The 22,062-nt window shown below is 47.3% G+C and overlaps 8 protein-coding genes across 8 annotated transcripts; 7 read left to right on the forward strand and 1 right to left on the reverse strand.

Annotated features, from left to right (window-relative positions):
* Positions 1-51: 51 nt before the first annotated feature.
* N7466_004055 (uncharacterized protein) lies at positions 52-853 on the forward strand (the record flags this gene model as incomplete). The annotated part of the gene is made up of 2 exons (XM_057163452.1): positions 52-624; positions 713-853. The coding sequence occupies 2 exons, from the start codon at positions 52-54 to the stop codon at positions 851-853; spliced, it is 714 nt and encodes a 237-aa protein (XP_057022133.1).
* Positions 854-1,627: 774 nt separating this feature from the next.
* N7466_004056 (uncharacterized protein) lies at positions 1,628-2,227 on the forward strand (the record flags this gene model as incomplete). Its single annotated transcript, XM_057163453.1, has 1 exon — positions 1,628-2,227. One exon carries the CDS (start codon positions 1,628-1,630, stop codon positions 2,225-2,227), a length of 600 nt encoding a protein of 199 aa, XP_057022134.1.
* A 1,848-nt stretch (positions 2,228-4,075) lies between these two features.
* Positions 4,076-6,170, forward strand: mirC (siderochrome-iron transporter MirC; the record flags this gene model as incomplete). Its single annotated transcript, XM_057163454.1, has 5 exons — positions 4,076-4,302; positions 4,356-4,486; positions 4,557-5,294; positions 5,360-6,021; positions 6,084-6,170. 5 exons carry the CDS (start codon positions 4,076-4,078, stop codon positions 6,168-6,170), a joined length of 1,845 nt encoding a protein of 614 aa, XP_057022135.1.
* A 2,243-nt stretch (positions 6,171-8,413) lies between these two features.
* On the forward strand, positions 8,414-9,341 carry cdc42 (Rho family GTPase CDC42; the record flags this gene model as incomplete). Its single annotated transcript, XM_057163455.1, has 4 exons — positions 8,414-8,433; positions 8,501-8,620; positions 8,765-9,143; positions 9,279-9,341. 4 exons carry the CDS (start codon positions 8,414-8,416, stop codon positions 9,339-9,341), a joined length of 582 nt encoding a protein of 193 aa, XP_057022136.1.
* Positions 9,342-10,458: 1,117 nt separating this feature from the next.
* On the reverse strand, positions 10,459-11,794 carry N7466_004059 (agmatinase; the record flags this gene model as incomplete). Its single annotated transcript, XM_057163456.1, has 2 exons — positions 10,459-11,583; positions 11,663-11,794. The coding sequence occupies 2 exons, from the start codon at positions 11,792-11,794 to the stop codon at positions 10,459-10,461; spliced, it is 1,257 nt and encodes a 418-aa protein (XP_057022137.1).
* A 301-nt stretch (positions 11,795-12,095) lies between these two features.
* Positions 12,096-14,185, forward strand: N7466_004060 (putative beta-ketoacyl synthase (Cem1); the record flags this gene model as incomplete). The annotated part of the gene is made up of 8 exons (XM_057163457.1): positions 12,096-12,147; positions 12,597-12,763; positions 12,838-12,945; positions 13,001-13,072; positions 13,131-13,217; positions 13,271-13,537; positions 13,597-13,965; positions 14,021-14,185. The coding sequence occupies 8 exons, from the start codon at positions 12,096-12,098 to the stop codon at positions 14,183-14,185; spliced, it is 1,287 nt and encodes a 428-aa protein (XP_057022138.1).
* A 475-nt stretch (positions 14,186-14,660) lies between these two features.
* N7466_004061 (deubiquitination module subunit SGF73) lies at positions 14,661-16,196 on the forward strand (the record flags this gene model as incomplete). The annotated part of the gene is made up of 4 exons (XM_057163458.1): positions 14,661-14,688; positions 14,806-14,919; positions 14,980-15,621; positions 15,793-16,196. 4 exons carry the CDS (start codon positions 14,661-14,663, stop codon positions 16,194-16,196), a joined length of 1,188 nt encoding a protein of 395 aa, XP_057022139.1.
* Positions 16,197-16,890: 694 nt separating this feature from the next.
* N7466_004062 (mRNA guanylyltransferase) lies at positions 16,891-18,111 on the forward strand (the record flags this gene model as incomplete). Its single annotated transcript, XM_057163459.1, has 1 exon — positions 16,891-18,111. One exon carries the CDS (start codon positions 16,891-16,893, stop codon positions 18,109-18,111), a length of 1,221 nt encoding a protein of 406 aa, XP_057022140.1.
* Positions 18,112-22,062: the final 3,951 nt, after the last annotated feature.

Here is a 22,062-nt window from a genome sequence, read left to right on the forward strand (position 1 = left end):
CATATTGCCTTGACTTTTTTTAAGAGTCGAACGATACACCAAATATTCAATATGTCATACTATGAGCGCTATGGCGAGTTGAGCAAGAGCACCTTGAACTTCGTCACCGGCAAAACTGCAAGCGAGCAAATACAGTCAAGAACCGACCTGAGAACCGATGAAATCCGCAGGGCAGGCAGAAAGATAACGGTTATGAGTGACGAGGAGTGGAACAGAAGGGAGGAGGCGATGAACAAAAGGGCGGCCGAATACAAAGCAAAGCTAGACAAAGAACAAGCAGAGCATCGCTTGTCAAGAGAAAAGGCTCTCCAGCCAATCAGAGACAGAATTGAACGAGAGAAAAAATACCCGTCGTTGATCCACGAAAAGCTGTCGTTATTCCACGAACCGGCTGACGAGTCTCCCGCCGCTCTTGATGCATGGGACATCGTTTACAAGGAGACGTCCCCCTTTCTAGCAAAGGTGGTTATCGCCTATCGCTATGGGCTTGACAAGGGAAGTGGGAGACTTGATAACACTGCGATTGGATATTATGGGGGCGATGACCTAGTGTCGTGTCTTCGAGCCAGAGATATTGGAGTCAGCGGAAACGAGACAGCCTTTGACAGGCTGGTATCGATGAAGGTAAGAGTTCAAGGTCCAAGAAAAGATACAATAACGTTTCGTTCATATACTCACATCATTATACGTTGATCAGCTCCCGTTTCCCAAGTTTCTGGCAGCTGCTCTGGTCGATAATATAGAGACCATCTCAAAGGACGAATCGCAAGCCGCCAGAAAAGAGCTGCTCGAGTTCATCATCGGAGATGAAGTCACAGAAATCGAGATCACCGAGTTGGTTATCGAGACTTAGGTCAGAGAGAATTGTCCCAGATTGGTATTGCCTCTCTGCTGCATCTTGGTGAAGAAGTTTCGGCGTTGGTGAAAGGGTCTAGGGAACATTGACTATTTGTGCTCGATGCGTGATTGGTGCTTTCGAAGTAGTATTTTTATGGTATCATGTCTATTTTATGGATATCGAGAGGTGTTTCCATCAAATTGGAGGCTTGGATATGTCCTCAACGATGTATCAGCGTCAAACAGACATGCAAAACAATCAGAAACCTGAACCAAATTGATGATGAAGAAACGTCATGAACCAGTGAACTGAAGTCATGAAGAACAGCATGGTTTTATGAGTAGGGCCTTTTAACTACCATGGGATTTAATCCTCTTGGTTTTGAAGTAAGCGTATTGAACGAAGCTTTGATGCTTTGATTCGGAGATTCCGGAAAGTCAGTTTCCCCTCAGCGGGGAAGATGTCAATCTCCGAGCTTGCTGACGTAGCCAGATTATGTGCTACCCAGAGCATTCCGGTATCAATTGATTGCTTTGAAGATCCCAAAAGACCCTGCAGAGCATCTTCTGGCCTAAGTGGGCAACATTTATCAAGATTTTCCAGGTTCGTTGAATCCCGTTCAACATCAGGTTGTCTCGTGTTCAAGCGGTCCCCGAGTGGCAATCCATGATCAAAATATTAGTGCTTACAGTCATCCAGTCACACTTTTGCCTCCTTCACTTTCCCAGCTTTCTATATCCCACTTACACGACCTAAATCCAGCCCTGGAAGCTCCATATACTTATAACCATGTCGAAATTCCACATCGTCAATTCGAACGATCCGGTTCCCGGCGGCGAGGCCCCACCCCCAGAATTCAGCTTGACAGCCCACCCCGCCACAGATATTTGGTCCAAACCCCCCTCTACGAACACCTTCAACGCTCCACTACTTTACCAGCCCGTTTCCCTTGGTTCATTCAAACGAGCTCGAGTTGCAGTCGCTGCGCAGTGGACACAAAAATACGACCAGGGCGGTCTTGTCATAGTCCTGAATATCGCCGATGGATCCCAAAAGTGGGTCAAGACCGGCATCGAACTTACCCATGGCAGTCCGCATATCAGCGTGGTTGCAAAAGACCGCTGGGCCGACTGGAGCTTGCTTCCCCTGTCCTCTGGAGGGAAGTCTGCAACTCTGGAGCTGGTTCGGGAGGCAGATAACAGCTTGTGGATTTATCTCGTGAAGGGAGTGCAGAAGGATCCTATCCGAGAGGTCACTTGGATCTTTGAGGAGGCAAACGTGCAGGAGACTTGGGTTGGGGTTTATGCGGCGCGGCCTTCAACGGAAGGTGGGGAGTTGACGGTCAACTTTGGACATCTTGTTATCGAGTCCATTGGGGACAAGGAATAAGTATTCATGGGATGGTTGGAAACTTGGAGTGTATGCATTCGTTCCAAATCCGATTTTGGCAATATGGAGATGAACAGGGGGCATGGGAAAATTTGGGGTCGGCTGAACTGTCTCAATAAGTATGTTCCAGAGTTTTCGCATGTGGCGCTTGTTCCACAGATCTGTACGAGAAATTCATGGATCTTGTTGTTGCGCTGTTTCCTGATCATGTGTATTAAGGCCGATCGCGTCATGGTAATTAGGTCCTAGACTGAAGCCTGGGCAGGGGCAGTTGGGACGGCACGGGCCCCCGTGCCATGCCAGGGCCAAATGGTGGCATCCGTGGACGATCATGGTCGGGGCGTACGGGATGAATCCCCCACAGCGGGTGATCAACTGACGTGCACCAAATTTTTGAATTTTTGAGGGCGATCGGGGTTTTATGTACAGCAACTGGAGGGTAGAGAGTCAGAGACGTAGACAAACACAAATTGGCCGAATTTCAAACTGAATGCAAACATTGGCCACGTGCGATGGTCACACGGTTGAAACCTCTTGATATCATCTGCAATAGTTATCTGATCATGTTCACAATTGCAATAAAAACATGGATGAAAATGCTAGTGATTATGTCGCTCTCATATTTCCTGGTCTTATTGACCTGGGACTTTTGCTTATAATCCACGCATTAAGGCCCCACAGCTGCAGACCAGGGATGCAACTACGCCAAAGCGGTTCCTGCCGGACGAACCAGCAGTCTCGAGTACATCTTATCGATCAGTCATATCTCAGGACATATCATAAGAGGCTCCTATTCTTATGTCTCTTTCATCTTGACACAAGGCCCCCCAGCTGATGCTGATGAAACGGAGATGATTTATTTCCCCCGCTTGGACTCCTAGTGCCTGACGTGCCATGATCCACTTTCGTTTTTTTTCTCTTATCCGGCCAGGTTTCCACTTGCAGTTCCCCCTCCATCGTCATCGGCACGGTGTGATATCTTTTTTTTTAATTCGCTCCGGTTGCCTAATCGGATTATCACCTTGGCTCAAATTGTCCAGGTGCATAGACTGCCGGAATGCTGGGGCGCGCTGAACTTGGCCTGCGCCTCTCATCATCTTCACCTGTACACTAACACCCCGTCGACGTGCATAAGTGCGACCGCCGATCGTGACTCGGTCTCATCCCGCCATCCGACTGACGAGAGAAGAGCATCGGTCTTCCCTGCTGACTTCCTGCCCCTTACAGGCTGGCCCCTCTTTCTTCAGACAAACCAGAAAAGAAGAAGAGGAAGAAGAAGAGTCGTTGGCAGATCTAATCTAACCATTTCCGCTGCCTAATCCTGATTGACTCCCGAGTGGATTTTCGGGCTTGCTAGCCTTCTATGGGAATATAATCGATCTTACCGCGCTTGCCTGCTTCTTTGCGCCGGAGTCATTGTGCCCCATATTTGATTTGATTTTGATTTTTTTTTTTCGAATCTTGGTGCGACACTGTTGGATCCATCTCGCCTTTCCTGATTAAATCCCCTGATCGGCCTGATTTGTTCGTGTCGTCGTATTTGCTTTTTATTTTCCATTTCAGCTGTGGATCTGACTGGCTCAGGTCGGCCCCAAATCCGCCGGTGCCCAAGCGGTGTTTAGTCAAAGCAGGATTACCATCCCCTTTTATGTGATACGCCCGCTGTCGCTTCCCATGTTGCATGAACTCTCGTTTAAATGATCGTGTCTGCAGTTACTTATTGTTTGACTCTTATCGAGATCGCCGCCTTCCCCGTATATGGTTTCCATGAAGCCTCGAAGCTTTGATCACTGATCTGTATATGGACCAAGACACTATATAACATTCAGAGCTCTTTTTTTGGTGGTCATGCCACTCCTTGATGCGCGCGACGGTCCCTCCTACGGTGCTATACCGCGGGGAGAGGACGAGACGATTATGGATCATGAACGGGATCAGTTGCTGCAGGATGGCTACGAAACCGACGGTGATCCAAGTGATGTTTCAACGATGGGCGAAGCACAAGAAGGAGTGAGGAAAATTGAGGCGATAAATATGACTTGGACAACTCGTTCATTAATGATCGCCTACGTCAGGTTCGTTTGTGGCTTGCAGCCAAATCCTGTGACCCTGCTGACTTGGCGTAAAGTATATTCCTCATGGCATTCTGCACATCCCTGGAGGGCCAGACTGTAATGTCATTGTCGGCATATGCCACCAGTGCATTTAGCAAGCATTCGTTGATTTCCACCGTTCTTGTGGTTCAGAATGTAGTCAATGGTGTGTCGATTTTTTTTTTTTGGCTCAATGTCCAATTCATAGTTGTGAACGCATCGCTGACTGTTTACAGCGGTAATCAAACCACCCATGGCAAAGGTTGCCGATGTATTTGGTCGCTTTGAGGCATTCTGTCTAAGCATTACCATATATATCCTGGGCTATATTCAGATGGCTGCATCGACCAATGTGCAAACTTATGCCTCGGCGCAGATATTTTACTCCGCTGGTTCAACGGGTCTGCAAATTCTCCAGCAGGTGTTCATCGCTGATAGCAGTGACCTTCTCAACCGTGCCTTTCTGGCTTTACTCCCAGAGTTCCCATTTTTGATCACTGTCTGGCTCGGGCCGACCATCGCTGGAGCCGTGCTTCAGTCATCATCATGGCGTTGGGGCTATGGCATGTGGGCAATCATCCTCCCCGCTGCCTTTTTGCCACTCGCTCTTTCGCTGCTTCTGAATCAGCGTAAAGCTGAACGATTGAATCTGATCAAACCATCCAAGGCGAGACGCCGGCGGAGCCTTTTCAGCGTCATTCGAAGAACATGGTACGACCTGGACGTTGGTGGTTTGACCTTGTTATCAGCAGCTGTGACTCTGCTTTTGGTACCCCTGACGCTGGCGGCCAGTGCCAAAAATGGATGGAAAAGCCCAAGCATCATTATAATGATGGTCATTGGTGTCCTCTGCTTGATTGCTACTCCGTTGTATGAATCATCTAAGAGGCTAGCGCCCAAGCCTCTGCTTTCTCTGCATCTACTTAAGCAACGAACCGCTCTTGCTGGTTGTGCTTTGGCATTTTGGTACTTCAGTAAGTCCGATACTTTGCATCTGCAATCACCTAACCAATCGGGATCTATGGCTAAATGAACTTAGTGGCATTCTATTTTTCCGTTCAACCCTACCTCTACTCTTACCTTCAGGTCGTCCAGAACTATGATGTGGCCACCGCTGGTCGTGTCACCCAAACCTTTGCATTTACATCGACTATTGCTGCATTCACCGTGTCACTCCTAATCAAGTACACGCGCCGATACCGCATATTCGTGACCATTGGCTGCGTCATCTACATGACTGGTCTAGCATTGATGCTTACGTGCCGTCAAGAGGGCGCCTCTCACCTACAAGTCCTGGGTACCCAAGTCCTCGTGGGCTGTGGCGGCGGCTTGCTCAACGTACCCGTTCAACTCGGCGTCCAAGCATCTGCAAGCCACCAAGAAGTCGCAGCAGCCACCGCAATGTTTCTCACGTCCATGGAAATGGGTGGTGCCGTTGGTGCCGCCATCTCCGGAGCCATCTGGACCCATTTGATTCCCCAAAAACTTATGCAGTACTTGCCCGAAGAGAGCAAGTCTCAAGCCGGCGAGATTTTTGGCAAACTGACAACGGCCCTCGAATACCCTATGGGATCCCCGACTCGCATCGCCATCAACCGCGCATACCAAGAAACTATGAACCGCCTGCTAACACTCGCCATTATCGTGACTTTACCGTTGATTCCGCTTAGTCTTGTTATGGTGGACTACAAGCTGGACAAGGTGAGCACTCCAGCCAATAGCGATGATTTATCTAGAGACAAGAGTGACTGACTTGTCTGAAGATGAGCCCTGGTAGCCACAATGACGGAGATGAGACCCCACCACCTGTGGAGGCAGAAGCCGATACTGATGACCAACAACATAAATGATTGACTTAGGGCCACCCCCCTTTTGTGCACATGTGTATGGGCCATGACCATGTTCACAGAAGATTTTACGACCGTACGACCTTCGGATTTTCCTGTTTTGTCCTTTTTGTTATGTTCTTGTCCTTTCTCTTTTTGTTTGTTGTTTACTATATATTGTTTCTATGGACCTCGTTCCACTGCATTAAGCATACTCAGCAACATCACTGGCGTTTTTGGTTACCGATTGCGAATCAAGTGGCACCCGAGGCAGCAGACCTCGGGAACAGTCTAGATTTAGAATACCCTGGAGGAAGTTTTCGGAATTATAGATCACGTGTTACCTAGGTATGCATATGAATGTGATTCAATGTTTGTTCAAAGGTTGCATTGATACACGACGTATTTGGTGAGGCACGGTTTGTCTGCCTACTATGCATGAATCACTCTTCCCGAGGTATACATTTATCTACGATGATGTAACGAAGAAGGCATTTGAAAAAACACTAGGATTGTTTATATGCCTGGTTGGTTCTCATCTACGGCGACTAGACCAGAAAGAAAAAAAGAAACAAAAAGTAAAAGAAATGCATTGACGGGGAATCGAACCCCGCTCTGCCGCTTAACAGGTTAATGGAAGGCGGCAATCATAACCACTAGACCACCAATGCTGATGATTAGTAATTTATAATAATTGAGCCACATATAGTCAAAGTTTGGTGATTGCTTTGACTGAGCGTCTCAATCTAGCTTAAGTCTGGTTTGAATGGGATAAGTAGAATGTTCTTCCAAATCCTGTTTTCCATTCAATCATATTTTATTAAAGATTGACAGTTCCTCAATTAAATGACAGGGGCCGATCCGTGCCAAGACCAAGCCTGGAGCTTGATCTCGATTACGATTCCGATTTCAGGGTTTGGTTGTTGGGGAAGAAGCCACTCCTGCAGCATTATTGTCCCCTCATGCATATGTATGTATGCTGATCCCTACGTAGTGGTCGTCTGCCCTTTCAATGTTCCACACCCACGGCCTCGGTCTGCTCTTATCTCATCCCATCTCCGCCTTCTCATGAAAAAGTTTTTGAACATGGCACTTGGACTGTCGGTGTGTCTTTGGATGATTCGGTGATTTTATTTCGCTAGCGCTTGCCGAGAAACCGAACGAGTCCCCATCCATCAGCTAAATCACAGGGGGCGGTGTGGGCGACAGAATTGAGATTAGCGTGTCTGGGGATCCCCTTACGGGGGTATGCCGTTTCGGAACGGTACTGCAATCAAATATTTGGCCGGTGTGGCTTTTTTAGAGCCTGGGGCTGCTCGGGGCGGGCTTTGTGGTTCTGTATTTATGGGGAAATGACACGGATACATATGGGTAAGTTTGGGTAAAAGGGGGTAAAAAGGGGGGTTTTTTCAGGGATGCGAATTGTCGTCATTTTGGGGGAAGAATTTAAGAGACTTTATATTCTGTATAGAATTTTAGATTTGGAGTACTCCGGGTAGATTTTCACTAAGCAATGCATAACTAGCTGCGGGTGTTTGCAATGGAGCTATAGCTGGGTACCAAGTACTAAAGTAACATTGGAATTAATACCAACGTGTCTGTAAATCTTGTAAATTTGGGTATAAATTTCTGTTTCACATTTTCACAGCTAAACTGTATATCTTACAAAGAAATCCATTGGAATATGATAAAGATACTAAGTACATATGTAGTGTCAAAAGCTCATTTAAGAACTCAAGTTGTCATGGTTCCATGTGGACCAGCAGCGCTTAACCGACAGCGGGTGGCCGTCACATCGAGGACTCTTTCTTTGATACCGGGTCTTGGCAACCCTCGACCCGTTAGTTTTCCTGTATTGATGTATTCACGCGTATCAACTACGAGGAACAACGTAACGTCTACCTCGTCACGATAAGCATAAGAACACCAGAAATTGAGAGCTTCTATGTGTAAAATTGTAATAAAAAGACCCTGTTAATCATAACAAAGAAATTTCTAGATAAATCTATATAATCAAATATCAAACTTATCACATATATGACCAAAGCTTTCATCATGAAAGAGATGGTACAGGCCGCGTATCTCACGAGACTAGCACTTGTCTAGACTCCATCTGCTCTGCGGGTTGCCCCATTCAATCCAGACCACAGCTCTTCTCTCCCTTTTTGTCTCCCACAAGCCTTTTCCTTCCCCCCTCATTCTCCCATCCCCCCATCTCCATCTTCCTTGATTTCTAACGCCTCGGTTCGCCTGCGGTGCTCACAAATATGGTTGTCGCTACCATCAAGTGCGAAACTTCCCCCCTCCTTGCCGAGAGGCGCCCCCTCTTTCTGGGACTAACCCCGATCTTCTAGGTGTGTCGTGGTGGGGGACGGTGCTGTCGGAAAGACATGTCTCCTGATCTCCTACACAACCAACAAGTTCCCCTCGGAATATGTTCCTACCGTCTTTGACAACTACGCCGTGACTGTGATGTAAGTTTTGATAGATCCTCACAGCCCCCATAATGACCGATATACCAAACCCGCGGGAACAAGCCGCCCCAGCCAAAAAAAAAAAAAAAATTCAAGAAAAATTTAAATGCTTCAAATACTGACCTTTGAATGTTTATAAAACAGGATCGGTGATGAGCCCTATACTCTTGGTCTTTTCGATACCGCCGGTCAGGAAGATTATGATCGTCTGCGCCCGTTGTCCTATCCCCAGACCGACGTTTTCCTCGTTTGTTTCTCCGTAACTTCGCCCGCCTCGTTTGAGAACGTCCGTGAAAAGTGGTTCCCTGAAGTTCATCATCATTGTCCCGGTGTCCCTTGCCTTATTGTCGGTACTCAGACTGATTTGCGCGACGATGCGAACGTGCGCGAGAAGCTTGCCCGGCAGAAGATGCAACCCATCCGTAAGGAGGATGGTGACCGGATGGCTAAGGACCTTGGTGCTGTGAAATATGTTGAGTGCTCTGCCCTGACGCAGTACAAGCTCAAGGATGTCTTCGATGAGGTAAGATATCACCTGCGACTTTCTTTGTTTTGTTTTTGGGAGACATGAGCGAGACGGGGAGGGAAATATGACTCTCTCCGCTCTCTCATCCTTGCCTTATATCGATCTCTGCTGACAATATTTTGAACGTACTAGGCTATCGTTGCTGCTCTCGAGCCGGCCCCCAAGAAGAAGTCCAGGGGTTGCCGCCTGCTGTGAACAATGACTATGGACAGTTTTCACAGGGTGGTTTCTGCGTAATATCGGGTTGCCAGCTCGTTGACCTCGCGACAGAAACCACAGATACGATGGAATGAACCTGTTTTTGTTTTGTTTTATGTTTTACTTTTCCCTTTCATTCTGGGAGGGCTATTTGACTGGGACTTTCACTGGGATATCCAACTGCAGATTCGGATCTATGTATGGGCTAGCGTCGCTATTTGAAGCGTTATTTTTCAAATCACCCTTCACAGTTTCCTGCCTCGTGGCTGCGATTTGCCCGACGATATCCTTGTCACTCTCTGGTCGCGTCGTCCTCTCTTTATTCCTTTTTCAATTCTTCTTATGCCCTTGCGGCTTCTGGCGATCATCCGTTAAATATGCGGATATCGATTCCACCATTTCTTTAGCTTCGCCCCCTCCATGTTCAAATTCCTCTCCTTCCACGACCTACAGCGACCACGAGATTCGACCCTTCCTTCCCCCTTCTCGTGTACTCTCTCGACTTTTCCCGGCCTCACCAATCCCTCCCACCCTTGCAATTTTATTTCATCGTCTATCGGCGTTGGACGTCAGGGCGTCGTGTTTTTCTGCTGGTTGATGAATTTTCCGTCCATGTTACTCCCTCTATTCGATTCACCCTCGACCTTGCGCTTCGGAATTATGAATTTGAGCTCTGCTGCACCTTTCTCCCACAACTCCGAATTCGCATGTGTGTTCTTTCTATCTACGTTTCTCTCTTTACACGGCTTTGATTTTTTTTTTACCACATATGACTATCTGTTGCCATTTACCTGATCTTATGCTTCGCGCTTATGCTTTTGAAATGCGCGAAATCATCCCGAGCCTTAGAACGTCGCAAACAGGACAATCCCCCAATGACAAGTTCTTTGATGGTTTTCTGTGTGAAGGGTTGATCGTAGATGGGCTTATAGAGCGTTAATACTGATCAATTCCAAACACTTTGAAATGTGATAATTACGAACATAGTACTACAACTGCAAAAATAAAAGAAAAAGATACTAAGTGCGAACAGTCGGCATGACATGGGCATTCATTCATCGTCTATATACATACGGATCATGTTTCTCATATCTACTAAATACCGCGGGCCAATTTACAGCTCGTCCTTGCCAACCACGGACTCAGCCTCGACATCCTCGACATCCTCGGCACCCTCAACAATCGGGCGTCCATACCAACCACCCATTTCTTCCTTGACACCAGACTTGACCATGCTGGTAATAATCTCAAATGCAACCTGGGCCGCAGCCAGAGCCGTAGTTTCACCCTTGTTATCATAAGCAGGCGACACCTCAACAATATCCGCACCAACCAGGTTCAGCTTCTCCAAGCCACGCAGGATCCGGATGAACTCGCGGGTAGTCCAACCACCAGGCTCGGGGGTACCAGTGCCAGGGGCAGTCGCGGGATCCAGAACATCGATATCAACAGACAGATAGACGGGCTGCTCAGGATCCAGACCGGTACGCTGAATGATAGCATCCACAACACCCATAGGACCAAGCTCATCAATATCATCCGCATGAATGCGAATGAATCCCTGCTCAGGACCCGGGTTGGTATAATCCCCATCATCAACACCAGTCAAGCGGGTCCGCAAACCAGCATGCGCAGAAGTAGAGTTACAGATCAACCCCTCCCGGCTCGCCTTGTGGAAGAAGCTTCCATGGTTAAACTGCGTCTGCTCAGACTGCCAGTACGCACTGTAGCGCACGGGATTCCAGGTATCAAGATGCGCATCAAAGTGCAGCACCGTGATGGGCTTCTGGTAGATCTTGTGCAGCGCACGCAAAGCCGGCAATGCAACACTGTGGTCGCCACCCAACGTCACCAGCTTCGGGTGTCCGGACCCAATGCTATCGCCGCCCTTCGGCGCCTGGTTCACCACCTTCCGCGATCCGAGCTCCAGGAACGCCTCGTACATCTGGCGCTCGGCGAGCCCGTTGTCAAAAGGCGTGATCGGGATGTCACCGCAATCCGTGATCTTCGCCCACGACTGGTACGGGTTGATGCCTGCGCGCGTATTGTAGCTTGTGCCGGACATTTGGCGTGCGCTGGCGGCGCGGATGGCGCGGGGCCCGAACCGGGCGCCGGGTCGGTAGCTTACGGCTGTGTCGAAGGGCGCACCGATGACTGCAATGTCGTAGCGCTCTGAGGGCTCGACTAGGCACTTGACTGGGGGGAGATGGGCGAAGCTGGCGATGCCAGAGAAGGACCACTGTAAATTTATTCATGTTAGTTATATGCAATTGGAGTTGGTGGTGATATTGTGTGCATTGATTGAGTTTTGAACATACCTCTTGATCCCACTTCTTGAGCAATTCTGCGCGCTCGTGCTCGGGGACTACCTCACTATCTCCATGGTGGGCACACGATACCGCGGTACCGGCTAGCGCCAGGACGCTCAACAAGGACTTCAAGGCAGGCATTGCTGTTAAAGATGATTGTAAAGCTCAATGTTAGAAGAAAAGAAAAGGAAGGGAGTAACACCGGGGAAAAGCGAATATATAGAATCACGTTATTAAATTTCCTTTTAAAATCCGAGAATCTTCTCCGCGGAACTTCCTAAACCAGAGAGCTTTATCTAAGAAGGAAAGACGAGCAGATAGCGGGGTCTCTCCGCCCGCCAATAATCGGCAGTGGAACCGCGGAGTCGTGCAGACCTTCCCTTCTTGGCCTTTACTTCTACAACTTCTTCGTGCTTTTTTATCCTAAGCTACACGGAATGCCATGCGTCGCGTGGTAGTTACAGGTCTAGGTGCTGTGACACCTCTAGGTGTTGGTAAGTTCCAAATGTATCTTGTCAATTTTGTCTGTTCTTTTTTCTTTTTCTCTTTTCTTTGTTTTTGCCCTTGTTGTACGCAAAGCAGTCCATGACAATGCAAACCAAAATTGCATTGCCAGTGGATGGAGCCAGTATTTCGTTTCTCCCGATTCCCTTCGGAGTGTCTGAAGAGATCCCCTAGCCCTGCCCCGGACTGGCGCGCGAGAGACAAAAATTTGGCGGGAGCGTCTCCACTACACGCCGGAAGGGGAAGGTCTTGACAGCCAATGACGGAACCTCAACTACTGGGCTCGGCGGACTTGAGACCGCATATTTGGCATGGATGCTACTGTAAACAGATGATTTGATCTATTCAGATGGATACTTGCAATTGCCTGGGATTGTGGTTGTCGTCTTTCTGATTGTTACAGGCGGAGGAGCTATGAGCTAACCTGTCTATGCTGTAGGTGTTCGGCAGACGTGGAAACGCTTGCTGGATGGCCATTGTGGTATCGTGAATGTGAATCATCGCGATGAGCGCTTTGCGGAGCAGCCTTGTCAGATTGCTGCTGTTGTGCCCCAGGGAAGCCGGGAAAATGGCGGATGGACTGCTTCGGAGTGGTTGAGTCGGGGTGTGAGTGTCAAAATACAAGAAATACTTGGCTTCTGATCCCGTATGCTGATTTGTATGCGGTTGCCTTTTTTTAGGAAGAGCGAAAAATGGCCATGTTTGCACAGTACGCCATGGCGGCGACAGAAGAGGCCCTTGAAGATGCGGGCTGGAAGCCGACTGAGTTTGAGCAGAGGGAAGCTACAGTAAGAACCTCCTAGAGAGCAAGTAGGGACTGGAATGGTGTTGACCTGGGCCTAGGGAGTTTGTCTTGGATCTGGAATTGGCAACTTCGATGAAATGTACAACACGGTCGTCGCATATGAAAAGGGTGTAGGTTTGCCACTGCTGCAAAAGGACTCTGGGGCTTTCCACTGACTGCTAATATCAGGGATATAAAAAAGTGAACCCGCTTTTCGTGCCAAAGTTGTTGATCAACCTTGGCGCTGGGCACATTTCAATGAGATATGGATTTATGGTATGCTCTGAGTCAACAACCAACCGCAGCTCAAGTCTTGCTAACGAGCCAAGGGACCAAATCACGCCGCGACAACCGCTTGCACGACGGGTGCCCACTCAATCGGCGATGCTGCGAGGTTCATTGCCTGCGGTGATGCCGACTTGATGGTTGCCGGTGGAGCCGAATCGTGCATCCATCCTCTTGCCATCGGTGGTTTTGCTCGTGCTCGGAGCCTAGCCACCGATTTTAACGATAATCCGGAGGAGGCATCCCGGCCATTCGATGCTGATCGCAAAGGATTTGTTGTCGGCGAAGGGGCCGGTGTGCTCATTCTAGAGGTACGTTTTCGGTGTATCCATAGCCATATATTCGACTTGCTAAATAGAAATCCCGCTAGGAGCTGGAACACGCTCGTGCACGAGGTGCACGGATCTATGCTGAGCTTAGAGGATATGGCTGCTCGAGCGATGCACACCATATGACCGCGCCAAAAGAAAATGGCGAGGGTGCATTCATGGCAATGAAGAAGGCTCTCAAGCAAGCCCAGTTGCCTCCCTCTGCAGTTGATTATGTCAATGCACATGCAACATCGACCATTGTCGGAGATGCAGCTGAGAATGCAGCCATCAAGGCCCTTCTTTTAGGCCCAGATGGCAAGCAAAAGGCAGAAGACGTGAACATCAGCAGTACCAAGGGCGCTGTTGGTCATCTTCTCGGCGGCGCTGGCGCCATCGAAGCGGTATTCAGCACTCTTGCTATTCGAGATGTGAGTAATGCCTGGACTAGTGAAACTTTGCTGGATTCTAAACTGACTGAATCAGAACGTCATGCCGCCTACTATAAACCTCAATCGACTTGCTGATGGATTTGACTGCAACTATGCTCCGAAACATGCCCAGCCAAGGCAAATCAATGTGGCTTTGACGAACAGCTTTGGGTTTGGAGGGACCAATAGCAGTCTGTGCTTTGCAAGACACAAAGAATGATTCAGAGGGGACCCCGGAGCTTTAAATGTACGATATTGTAATCTAGAAGAAGTATGGTGGATGTTGTAATTCTCAAACGAGTGATCATTCAATGATTTCCCTTTGTGTTTCAAGTTTGATCTCAATTGGCTAACTCGAGATCCAAATATAGAATACAGCTTTCAAATGTTGGAACAATAGGCGATGTCATCCAAGGATACTGACTAGCTCATATTATAAACTACTATGTAGTGGTATAGTGGACCCCTATTAGTGTTTCGTAAGAGGCGTGCAGTCACTTCGCGCCTTGGTCCCTCCGATATTGAATGATGTGACACGTGACTTTATCCAAATGCGGAGAGCCCGTCCCTTCCATCTTAAGATTCACATAAGATCAAAAAGCCCCCTAACAATATCCACCCCGACAATCCAAAATCTACCGGAAATAACATCGTGCGAAATACTGTGTCTGGAACATTGTGAATTTGTGCACATCATGGCGACGAACGGCGACTCCGGTCGAGGTAAGCGCATCCGCTTTGTGGTCGTGACAAAGGAACACCTCGTGCCTTGAACTTCAGACCAGACGGTCGCAGATACATTCAAGGACCATGGACTAATATATGGTCTTTGAAATATAGCATCCGGAAGCTTGGTGGATGCGTCGGGCTACAAATTTACCGAGAAGGATACGAAGCCCGGCAAGATGAAGGTCAAAAAGACCTCCAAGGCCTCGACCAAGAAGAAAGCAGACGGTACAATCTGATCGGAGACAAATGCTCCTGGTGATTTGAACTGACAGAATGCCGCTTCAGATACCAAGGACGGAGTCGCTGACTCTTCACCCACCTCGCCTCTGCCCAAGTTAGATAACAAGCTCGCAACTACTTTCCCGACTGGCAAACCGCGCGACGAAGACGTTCTTGAGACTGTCATTTGCAAGCATTGCAAGCGCCCTATCCTAAAATCAACCGCCCCAGACCATATCCGTGGCTGTCTAAGAGCTAAACAAGAGAAAGCGCGCAAGAAGAAGGAAGCTCGTGACGCCGCGAACAGGGCCAAGGTTTCAGACGGGAAGGACGACGACGATGTCCGTGATAAGCCAGATATTGGCGACGACTCTATGAAGGGACAAAAGAGTGCGAAGAAGAGTGCGATCAAGGGTACCGACGACGGAAATAAGAAGGGCAAGAAGCGAAAGGCCGACGAGGACGATAACAAGGAGCCCAAGAAGAAGAAAAAGAAGGACGAACCTAAGGCCAAGACCGCGAAGCCTAAGGGTCCTGTCGACGTTGAGAAGCAGTGTGGTGTGAGTTTGCCTAATGGGGCGCAGTGCGCTCGCTCTCTCACCTGCAAGAGTCATTCGATGGGTGCCAAACGTTCCGTCCCTGGTCGGTCTCTTCCGTACGACATGCTGCTTCAGCAGTATCAGAAAAAGAATCAGGCTCGTCAACAAAGTATGTCCCCTCAATCTCGTTCAAAGAAAACCCCCAAGAAACCCCCCAGGAAGCCTCAAAGGAAGCCTATAAAAATGCCTCCAAAGAAGATCTCCTAGGGGCTCCTCCCCCTCCGACCTTGAAATTTTGACTCGGATGATTGGCTATTTACTCACATTTTTTTTTGTACAGAGGCTGCGATCGATGCGAATGCTCCGCTGCAAGACGAAGTTGATACAAATGGTCCGGTTGATTCAGACGAAGAGAGAGATACTGTCATGGCCGCTATTGCCCGCTCCAACCCTCGACCTCTCGCCGAACACACCCTCATCACATCCAGCACAAAATACCGATATGTTCGCATCAAAGAACAAATGCTACACGCGATGGGTGGACGAGGTGGTGGTCTTTTCTCTACCGACGACAGCCAGCCCTTGTTTGGCGGAAGCCTCTTCCAGCCATTTGACCCCGAGATGGATGATTCATCCCCTATGATCCCAAATGCTGACTCCGGCGATGGCACTGTCTCTATTGACGGTTCGAGAAAGACCTCAGTGCAAGGTATGCGAAAAACACCCATCGCTGCTGCATCTTGAACAGCAAGCACCAAATGATGATTTGACGACTTTCCCCGCCCTCTTCCAACGTTTTCATTCTATATCATACCACGCGATTCCCCGATGCAGTGCTGGCGTTCCAGGGAGCAAGGATCTGTGCATACCATATTTTTTATTCGTTATTTGTTACCTTCAGTTCCCACGACCACAAACCTTGTATGAACAATGGTTGGACCTTTCTTTTTATTCGGTTATAACATGATACCCCGGTTGCTGGCGTGATAAATTCGCAAATAGTAACCTCAATGAACAATTTATATTCAATTTGAGCTTACTTGAGAACTTTTGGAAGTAGAATGTAGTCCGCATAGTACGACTTGATATGGCGTGGGGATATGATTATGTGATATTTAGGCCTGAGGTGTCGACAGGCATCTATTCCAGCTCCGTTGCGTCAATTCTTTGAGACACGATACTCGCAATCCGCAATACAAGCCTGCTTTTAATGCTCATTTGAGCTCTACTATACCTCGACACCTTTTGCAAATCATATAATCGTCGTGACTGTGTGTTGCGCGTGCCGGTCACTTACCTTCCTAACTCTGGTTGAGCTTCCTCGTGCTCCCATCTCTGACTCCAACTTCCGTCGTCGCGGTCCTGGGATTGCCGTAAACCGAGTTGCAGCCAGGCGATCTACTACACCTCATATCTGCTTAATATTTCTCAGCTCGCCATGAGTCACTCCGTTCCCGACCTCGACGCGATAGGCATCAAAGCCGAACACGACCTCGCGGACCAATTCCGTCGCGAAGTCGCTCAACTCCTCGGACGCACCAACCTCAATTTCCCCGGCGCACAACCTGTCAGCTTCTCTGCAAAACACTTAATGGAGCTTCAAAAAGAAGATTACTATGTTTGTGAGAAGACAGACGGCATCCGGTGCCTGATGTATTTTGCGCGCGGCGATCCAGAGTCCGAGTCACCGGAGATTCACTACTTGATTGATCGCAAGAACGACTACCGATTCGTGCCAGGCCTACATTTCCCTCTTCCAAACGACGAAACCTTCCAATCCTACCACGTCGATACATTGGTGGACGGCGAGCTGGTTAACGACATATACGAGGACGGATCCCAACAGCTCAAATACCTAGTCTTCGACTGCCTCGTGCTAGACGGACAGAGTCTGATGCACCGAACACTCGATAAAAGACTCGCCTATTTCAAAGAAAAGGTGCTGAAACCATACAATGCGATGTACCGCAAGTTCCCCGACGAAAAAAAGCACCGCGCTTTCGCCGTCGAAGACAAATCCACACAAGTCAGCTACGGCATTGAGATGATGTTCCGCGAGATTATCCCGGCCGTCAAACAAATTCACGGAAACGATGGCCTGATCTTCACTTGTCGAAGCACACCCTATCGCATTGGCACAGACGAGCACATTCTCAAGTGGAAGCCCCCCGCCGAAAATACCATCGATTTCCGCGTGCGCCTCGAGTTCCCCATCCTTGAGCCTGATACAGATGACGAAGCAGAAGGTATCTCAGAACCTTACGTCGATTACGACGCTATCCCAATATTCCATCTCTTCGCCATGCTGAACGCGGGCGAATACCGCCATTTCGCCGAGATGTATGTTACGCCCGCGGAATGGGAGGATCTGAAAGCCATGCGTGTCCCGTTAGATGATGCCATTGTCGAATGTTACAAGGATGAGAATGCACGTTGGCGCTTCCATCGCCTACGTGACGATAAGCTTGACGCCAATCATATCTCGACTGTTGAGAAGGTTTTGGAGAGTATCGAGGACCGGGTCACTGAGGATGACCTTATTCGTTTGGCGCCTGTTATCAAGACTGCTTGGAAGAAGCGGCAGGCGGGTGGTTCAGAAGGTGGTCGGGGCATGCCATCAATGAATGGCGGCGGTATGAAGCGGAAATTTGAAGAATAATGAATTAAAAACAAGAAAGACTTACACCTCATGCTTTCCTCCACCTCGTTCACTTTTGATCATTTGCAAGGAGTCTGGCGTTGGACTTGTTCTAAAATATTTTTATCTGTTCTCGGTGGAATTCATCTAATACATAGGCTGCCAAGGCGGTTGAATTCAAAAGATAAGTATCATATTAGTCTGTTCCAGACATTTCATTATTTGAACCCATACAAAGTCCCTGCTATTTTATCTCGTTGATTCATCTCACCGGCAGCACTTGAGTATCACTCGACTACCTACTAGGTATCTAGCTAAGGTTCGGGTGCTTGTTTAGGCCATATTGTATTCCATATCAAATTCTACCAGCAGAAAGGACCATTTTATCCCAGATTTAAGCAAAATACAGAAACCCAGACCCACTATCTCGTCAATGTAAATGGATTCAGCACCAAAATTAAATGACCTTGACAAAAGCATGGGTATTATGGGAAATGCGCGATTTTAAACGTACTATTATTCTGCCTGTTCACTCTATGTCATTCAGACTCACCAATTATTATCTTAGATCGACAAGAATAAGCCTGGATAGTATGGAAAGAACTGGCAGAATAATCATGCATTTATAGTCGCGCGTTTCCTATGATAATAATGGCTTTGTCAATGGTAGTTATTTCTGGTACTGACTTACTTTATATCAGCTTTGTATTCATATCTTTCATAGACAAGAACAAGTCTAAATGACATAGAGTAGAGTGGTAGAATAATGATACACTTAAAATCGCGCGGTTTCTAGAATAATGATAGCTTCATGAATGGTATCTGTTTTCATTAAAATTTCTTAGTGCATGTTTCAATGTTTATGGGTCATAATATGCATGCACAATTGATGTGTAGTACTAACATTTGAACCAGCTGGATTACATAGAAAACACAATACATGTATGCATACATGCGTATCTCATCAATGATTGATTGCTTCTTTCCCTTAGTATCGGGCTGGCTTAGGAAGTAGACATCACGAACTTCCTCTCAGATTTAAATACACTGATGATTCTTGCCTATAGCATCAACATTGAAGCTGGCTCAGCACTCAAGATACATTATATATATCAATACATATATGTACATATATAGACAGCACGAACTTCCTCCAGATGCACGGTCTCGGACTTGGTAGGTAATATGTCTTCGATCAATCCTACTGCTTTTTGCCAAGGTAAATATATCGCTTCTTGCCCTTAGCATTCAAATGTTACACTGGCTTGCATAGGAAGTGGACATCATAAACTTTCTCTCAGATTTATCGTCTCTGCTGGATTGATGGCACTGCCATTTGCCAAGGTAAATATGTCGACTGGTTATTATTGATGCTTCTTGCCCTTCAAACACATCAAGCTGGCTCACGAAGTGATCTGGATATCACGAATCTCCTCTCAAGTGCTCACATGTGCAGATTTGCTCTGGATACATTACATATGCCACCAGTTGACTACTATTTACCAAGGCAAATATATCACATCGCTTCTCGGCCTTAAGCATCGGGCTGGCCCAGGAAGGAGACGTCACCAACTTCCTCAACGCTCTCGAATTCGCTACTGTCGACGGCACTGCGATTTGCCAGGGCAAATATATAATTGATATCACTTCTTGCCCTTAGCATCGAGCTGGCTCAGGAAGTGGACATCAGAAACTTCCTCTCACATGGATTTGCTGATATGTCTTTGATGCATCATGCTACTGCCATTTTCTAAGGCAAATTATCAAGAAGCGGCGGAAAAGGATATCCATTAGTCAATAGTGAAATTGGACCGGTCGAAAATACGATCGTTTGGTGTTCATCATATGAGTGCCGAATAGCGAGCTCATTTCTTTGAACGCGGATGTAAGTACGCTGCCCAGTTGGAGTGCTGTTTCATAAACCTACTCACGGCCGCACTCATTGGCATTGTTCTACTGTCTGAGATATGCTGATAACCTTGTTACAATAAACAGAATGTCGGCGTTTACGATCGATTTGATACGACAGGAGTCGACGGCGTTCCTTTCAGAGAAGGTGCCGATCACAACAACTGGGATGAGGTCGCACCTGTTCTTCGACTTGATCAAATGCCAAGTCTCGCTACAGTGAAGATGACCCTGGATCCAGTCAAGAATGTGCTGCGCAAAGCAGAGAATTACGATACGTGGAAGAGGGTTTAAAGCCGAAACCAACCTCAAGCTCTGCGGGCTCGACGGTCTTATCCATTACGATCTACCAAGACCAAATCGGAGCAGCCCACACTCACAAAAATGGTTCAATGCATCAAATGTCATCGGCGAGTGGTTGATTGCGAACATCCGCACTGAGATACACGACAGAATCCAAACAAGATGCACTCTTTCGTTTACAGACGTTATTTAGAAGGCGATCTATCAAGAGCTACACGGATTGCAATTAGCAAGTATATCGGGGGAGACTATCACCGGTGAACTCAAGACCCGTGTCCCCGCACAGGCTGCTAAGCGAGAGGCTCGGGAAAGATAAAAGAAGGTAGACATCCATCAGATTATTTTGGATTCAAGCGTTTGATAAATCGTCAATTGCACCTCCGACACCACCACCAAAACCACCAAAGAACGTCAATTTAAGATACGATTCAATGATCAAAGCGTACAATGAACGTCAATCTACACCGTCAAGAACAACTGAAACAAGCGTTCCTCCTGCACCAAAGCCTTCAAGACATCTATTGTGTATTTTTGAGTGGGCTTTGGTAAGAAGAGATATTGGGGATTGGAAAGGAAGCAGGCCAGAAACAGATGGTAACCTTCCCGAGTCATCGACCGACGGAGTCCGAGGTCCACGCAATTAGCTGCAGCACGATCCTTGCTGACACAAGGTACGGCGTGTACGGAGATCTACTAGGAGCGAGCTGCCATACCTATTTTCATAATCAAATTCCAATGGCAAAATTGTTTATTACATCATACATGGATTACATAACCATTTGATCCTGTCTCTTCGAATATTCAATGTTATCTCAACTTTTCAAGTGCTTGGTAAAATACTTAGTGCTGGCCAACGTGTTTCCGCTTAACCCGAGTTGAGCAAATATCTTCACCAAGCTGGCTTAGGAAGTAGGTTTAACGAACTACTAGATGTCCTCTCCTTCCTAAGCATCAGGCTGGCCCAGGAAGTGAACGTCACAAACTTCTTCTCGGATTCTCTGATACGTCTTTGATGCCACTGACATTTGCCAAGGCAAATCTATCACCTCACAGATCGTGATCTGGATAACCTCCAGCCACAACCTCCAGCCACAACCTCCAGCCACAACCTCTGCTGGGCATGCTGGGCATGGCTATAGTCTTATAAAAGTCTGACATGCATAAGTAAGTCTGAATGGCATGGCGTGGATGAGTTGAGTCAAAATAATAATACATTCAGAATCGCGCGTTTCCTATAATAACCATAGCTTTATTAGTAGTATTTACTTTTGTTGTTGATCTTTTTTACATCATCTTTTTAATCTTGAATGAATAAGAATATTTCTAGATAGAATGGCGTAGATGAGTAGAGTCAGAATAATAACACATATAGAATCGCACGTTTCCTATAATAACAACGGTTTTTAATGGCATTTATTTTCGGTATTAATCTTCTATAAATCGCCATCATCTTCATATACAGCTTAGACGGATAGGAATGAGTCTGAATGACTCAGAGTGAACCGGCAGAATAATAATACATTTAAAATCGCGCGTTTCCCATACTACGGATGCTTTTGTCAAGGCCATTCAATTTTGGTGCTGAATCCATTTACATTCGTTCATTCGTACCGTCGATTTAAATTTCCATATATTCCAAGGTTTCCTAGAGCTGGGAAAACACAAAAGTTATGTCAGGCTCAAATATTAACTACATAGTAACTAGTTAAATACCTAGGTTCATTTCAAAATGTTCATCTCTCCGTATAGACAGGTATGTAA

The sequence above is a fragment of the Penicillium verhagenii genome (genome assembly GCF_028828195.1).
Source record: "Penicillium verhagenii strain IBT 33310 chromosome Unknown utg000005l_segment0_segment0, whole genome shotgun sequence".
NCBI classification, from domain to species: domain Eukaryota; kingdom Fungi; phylum Ascomycota; class Eurotiomycetes; order Eurotiales; family Aspergillaceae; genus Penicillium; species Penicillium verhagenii.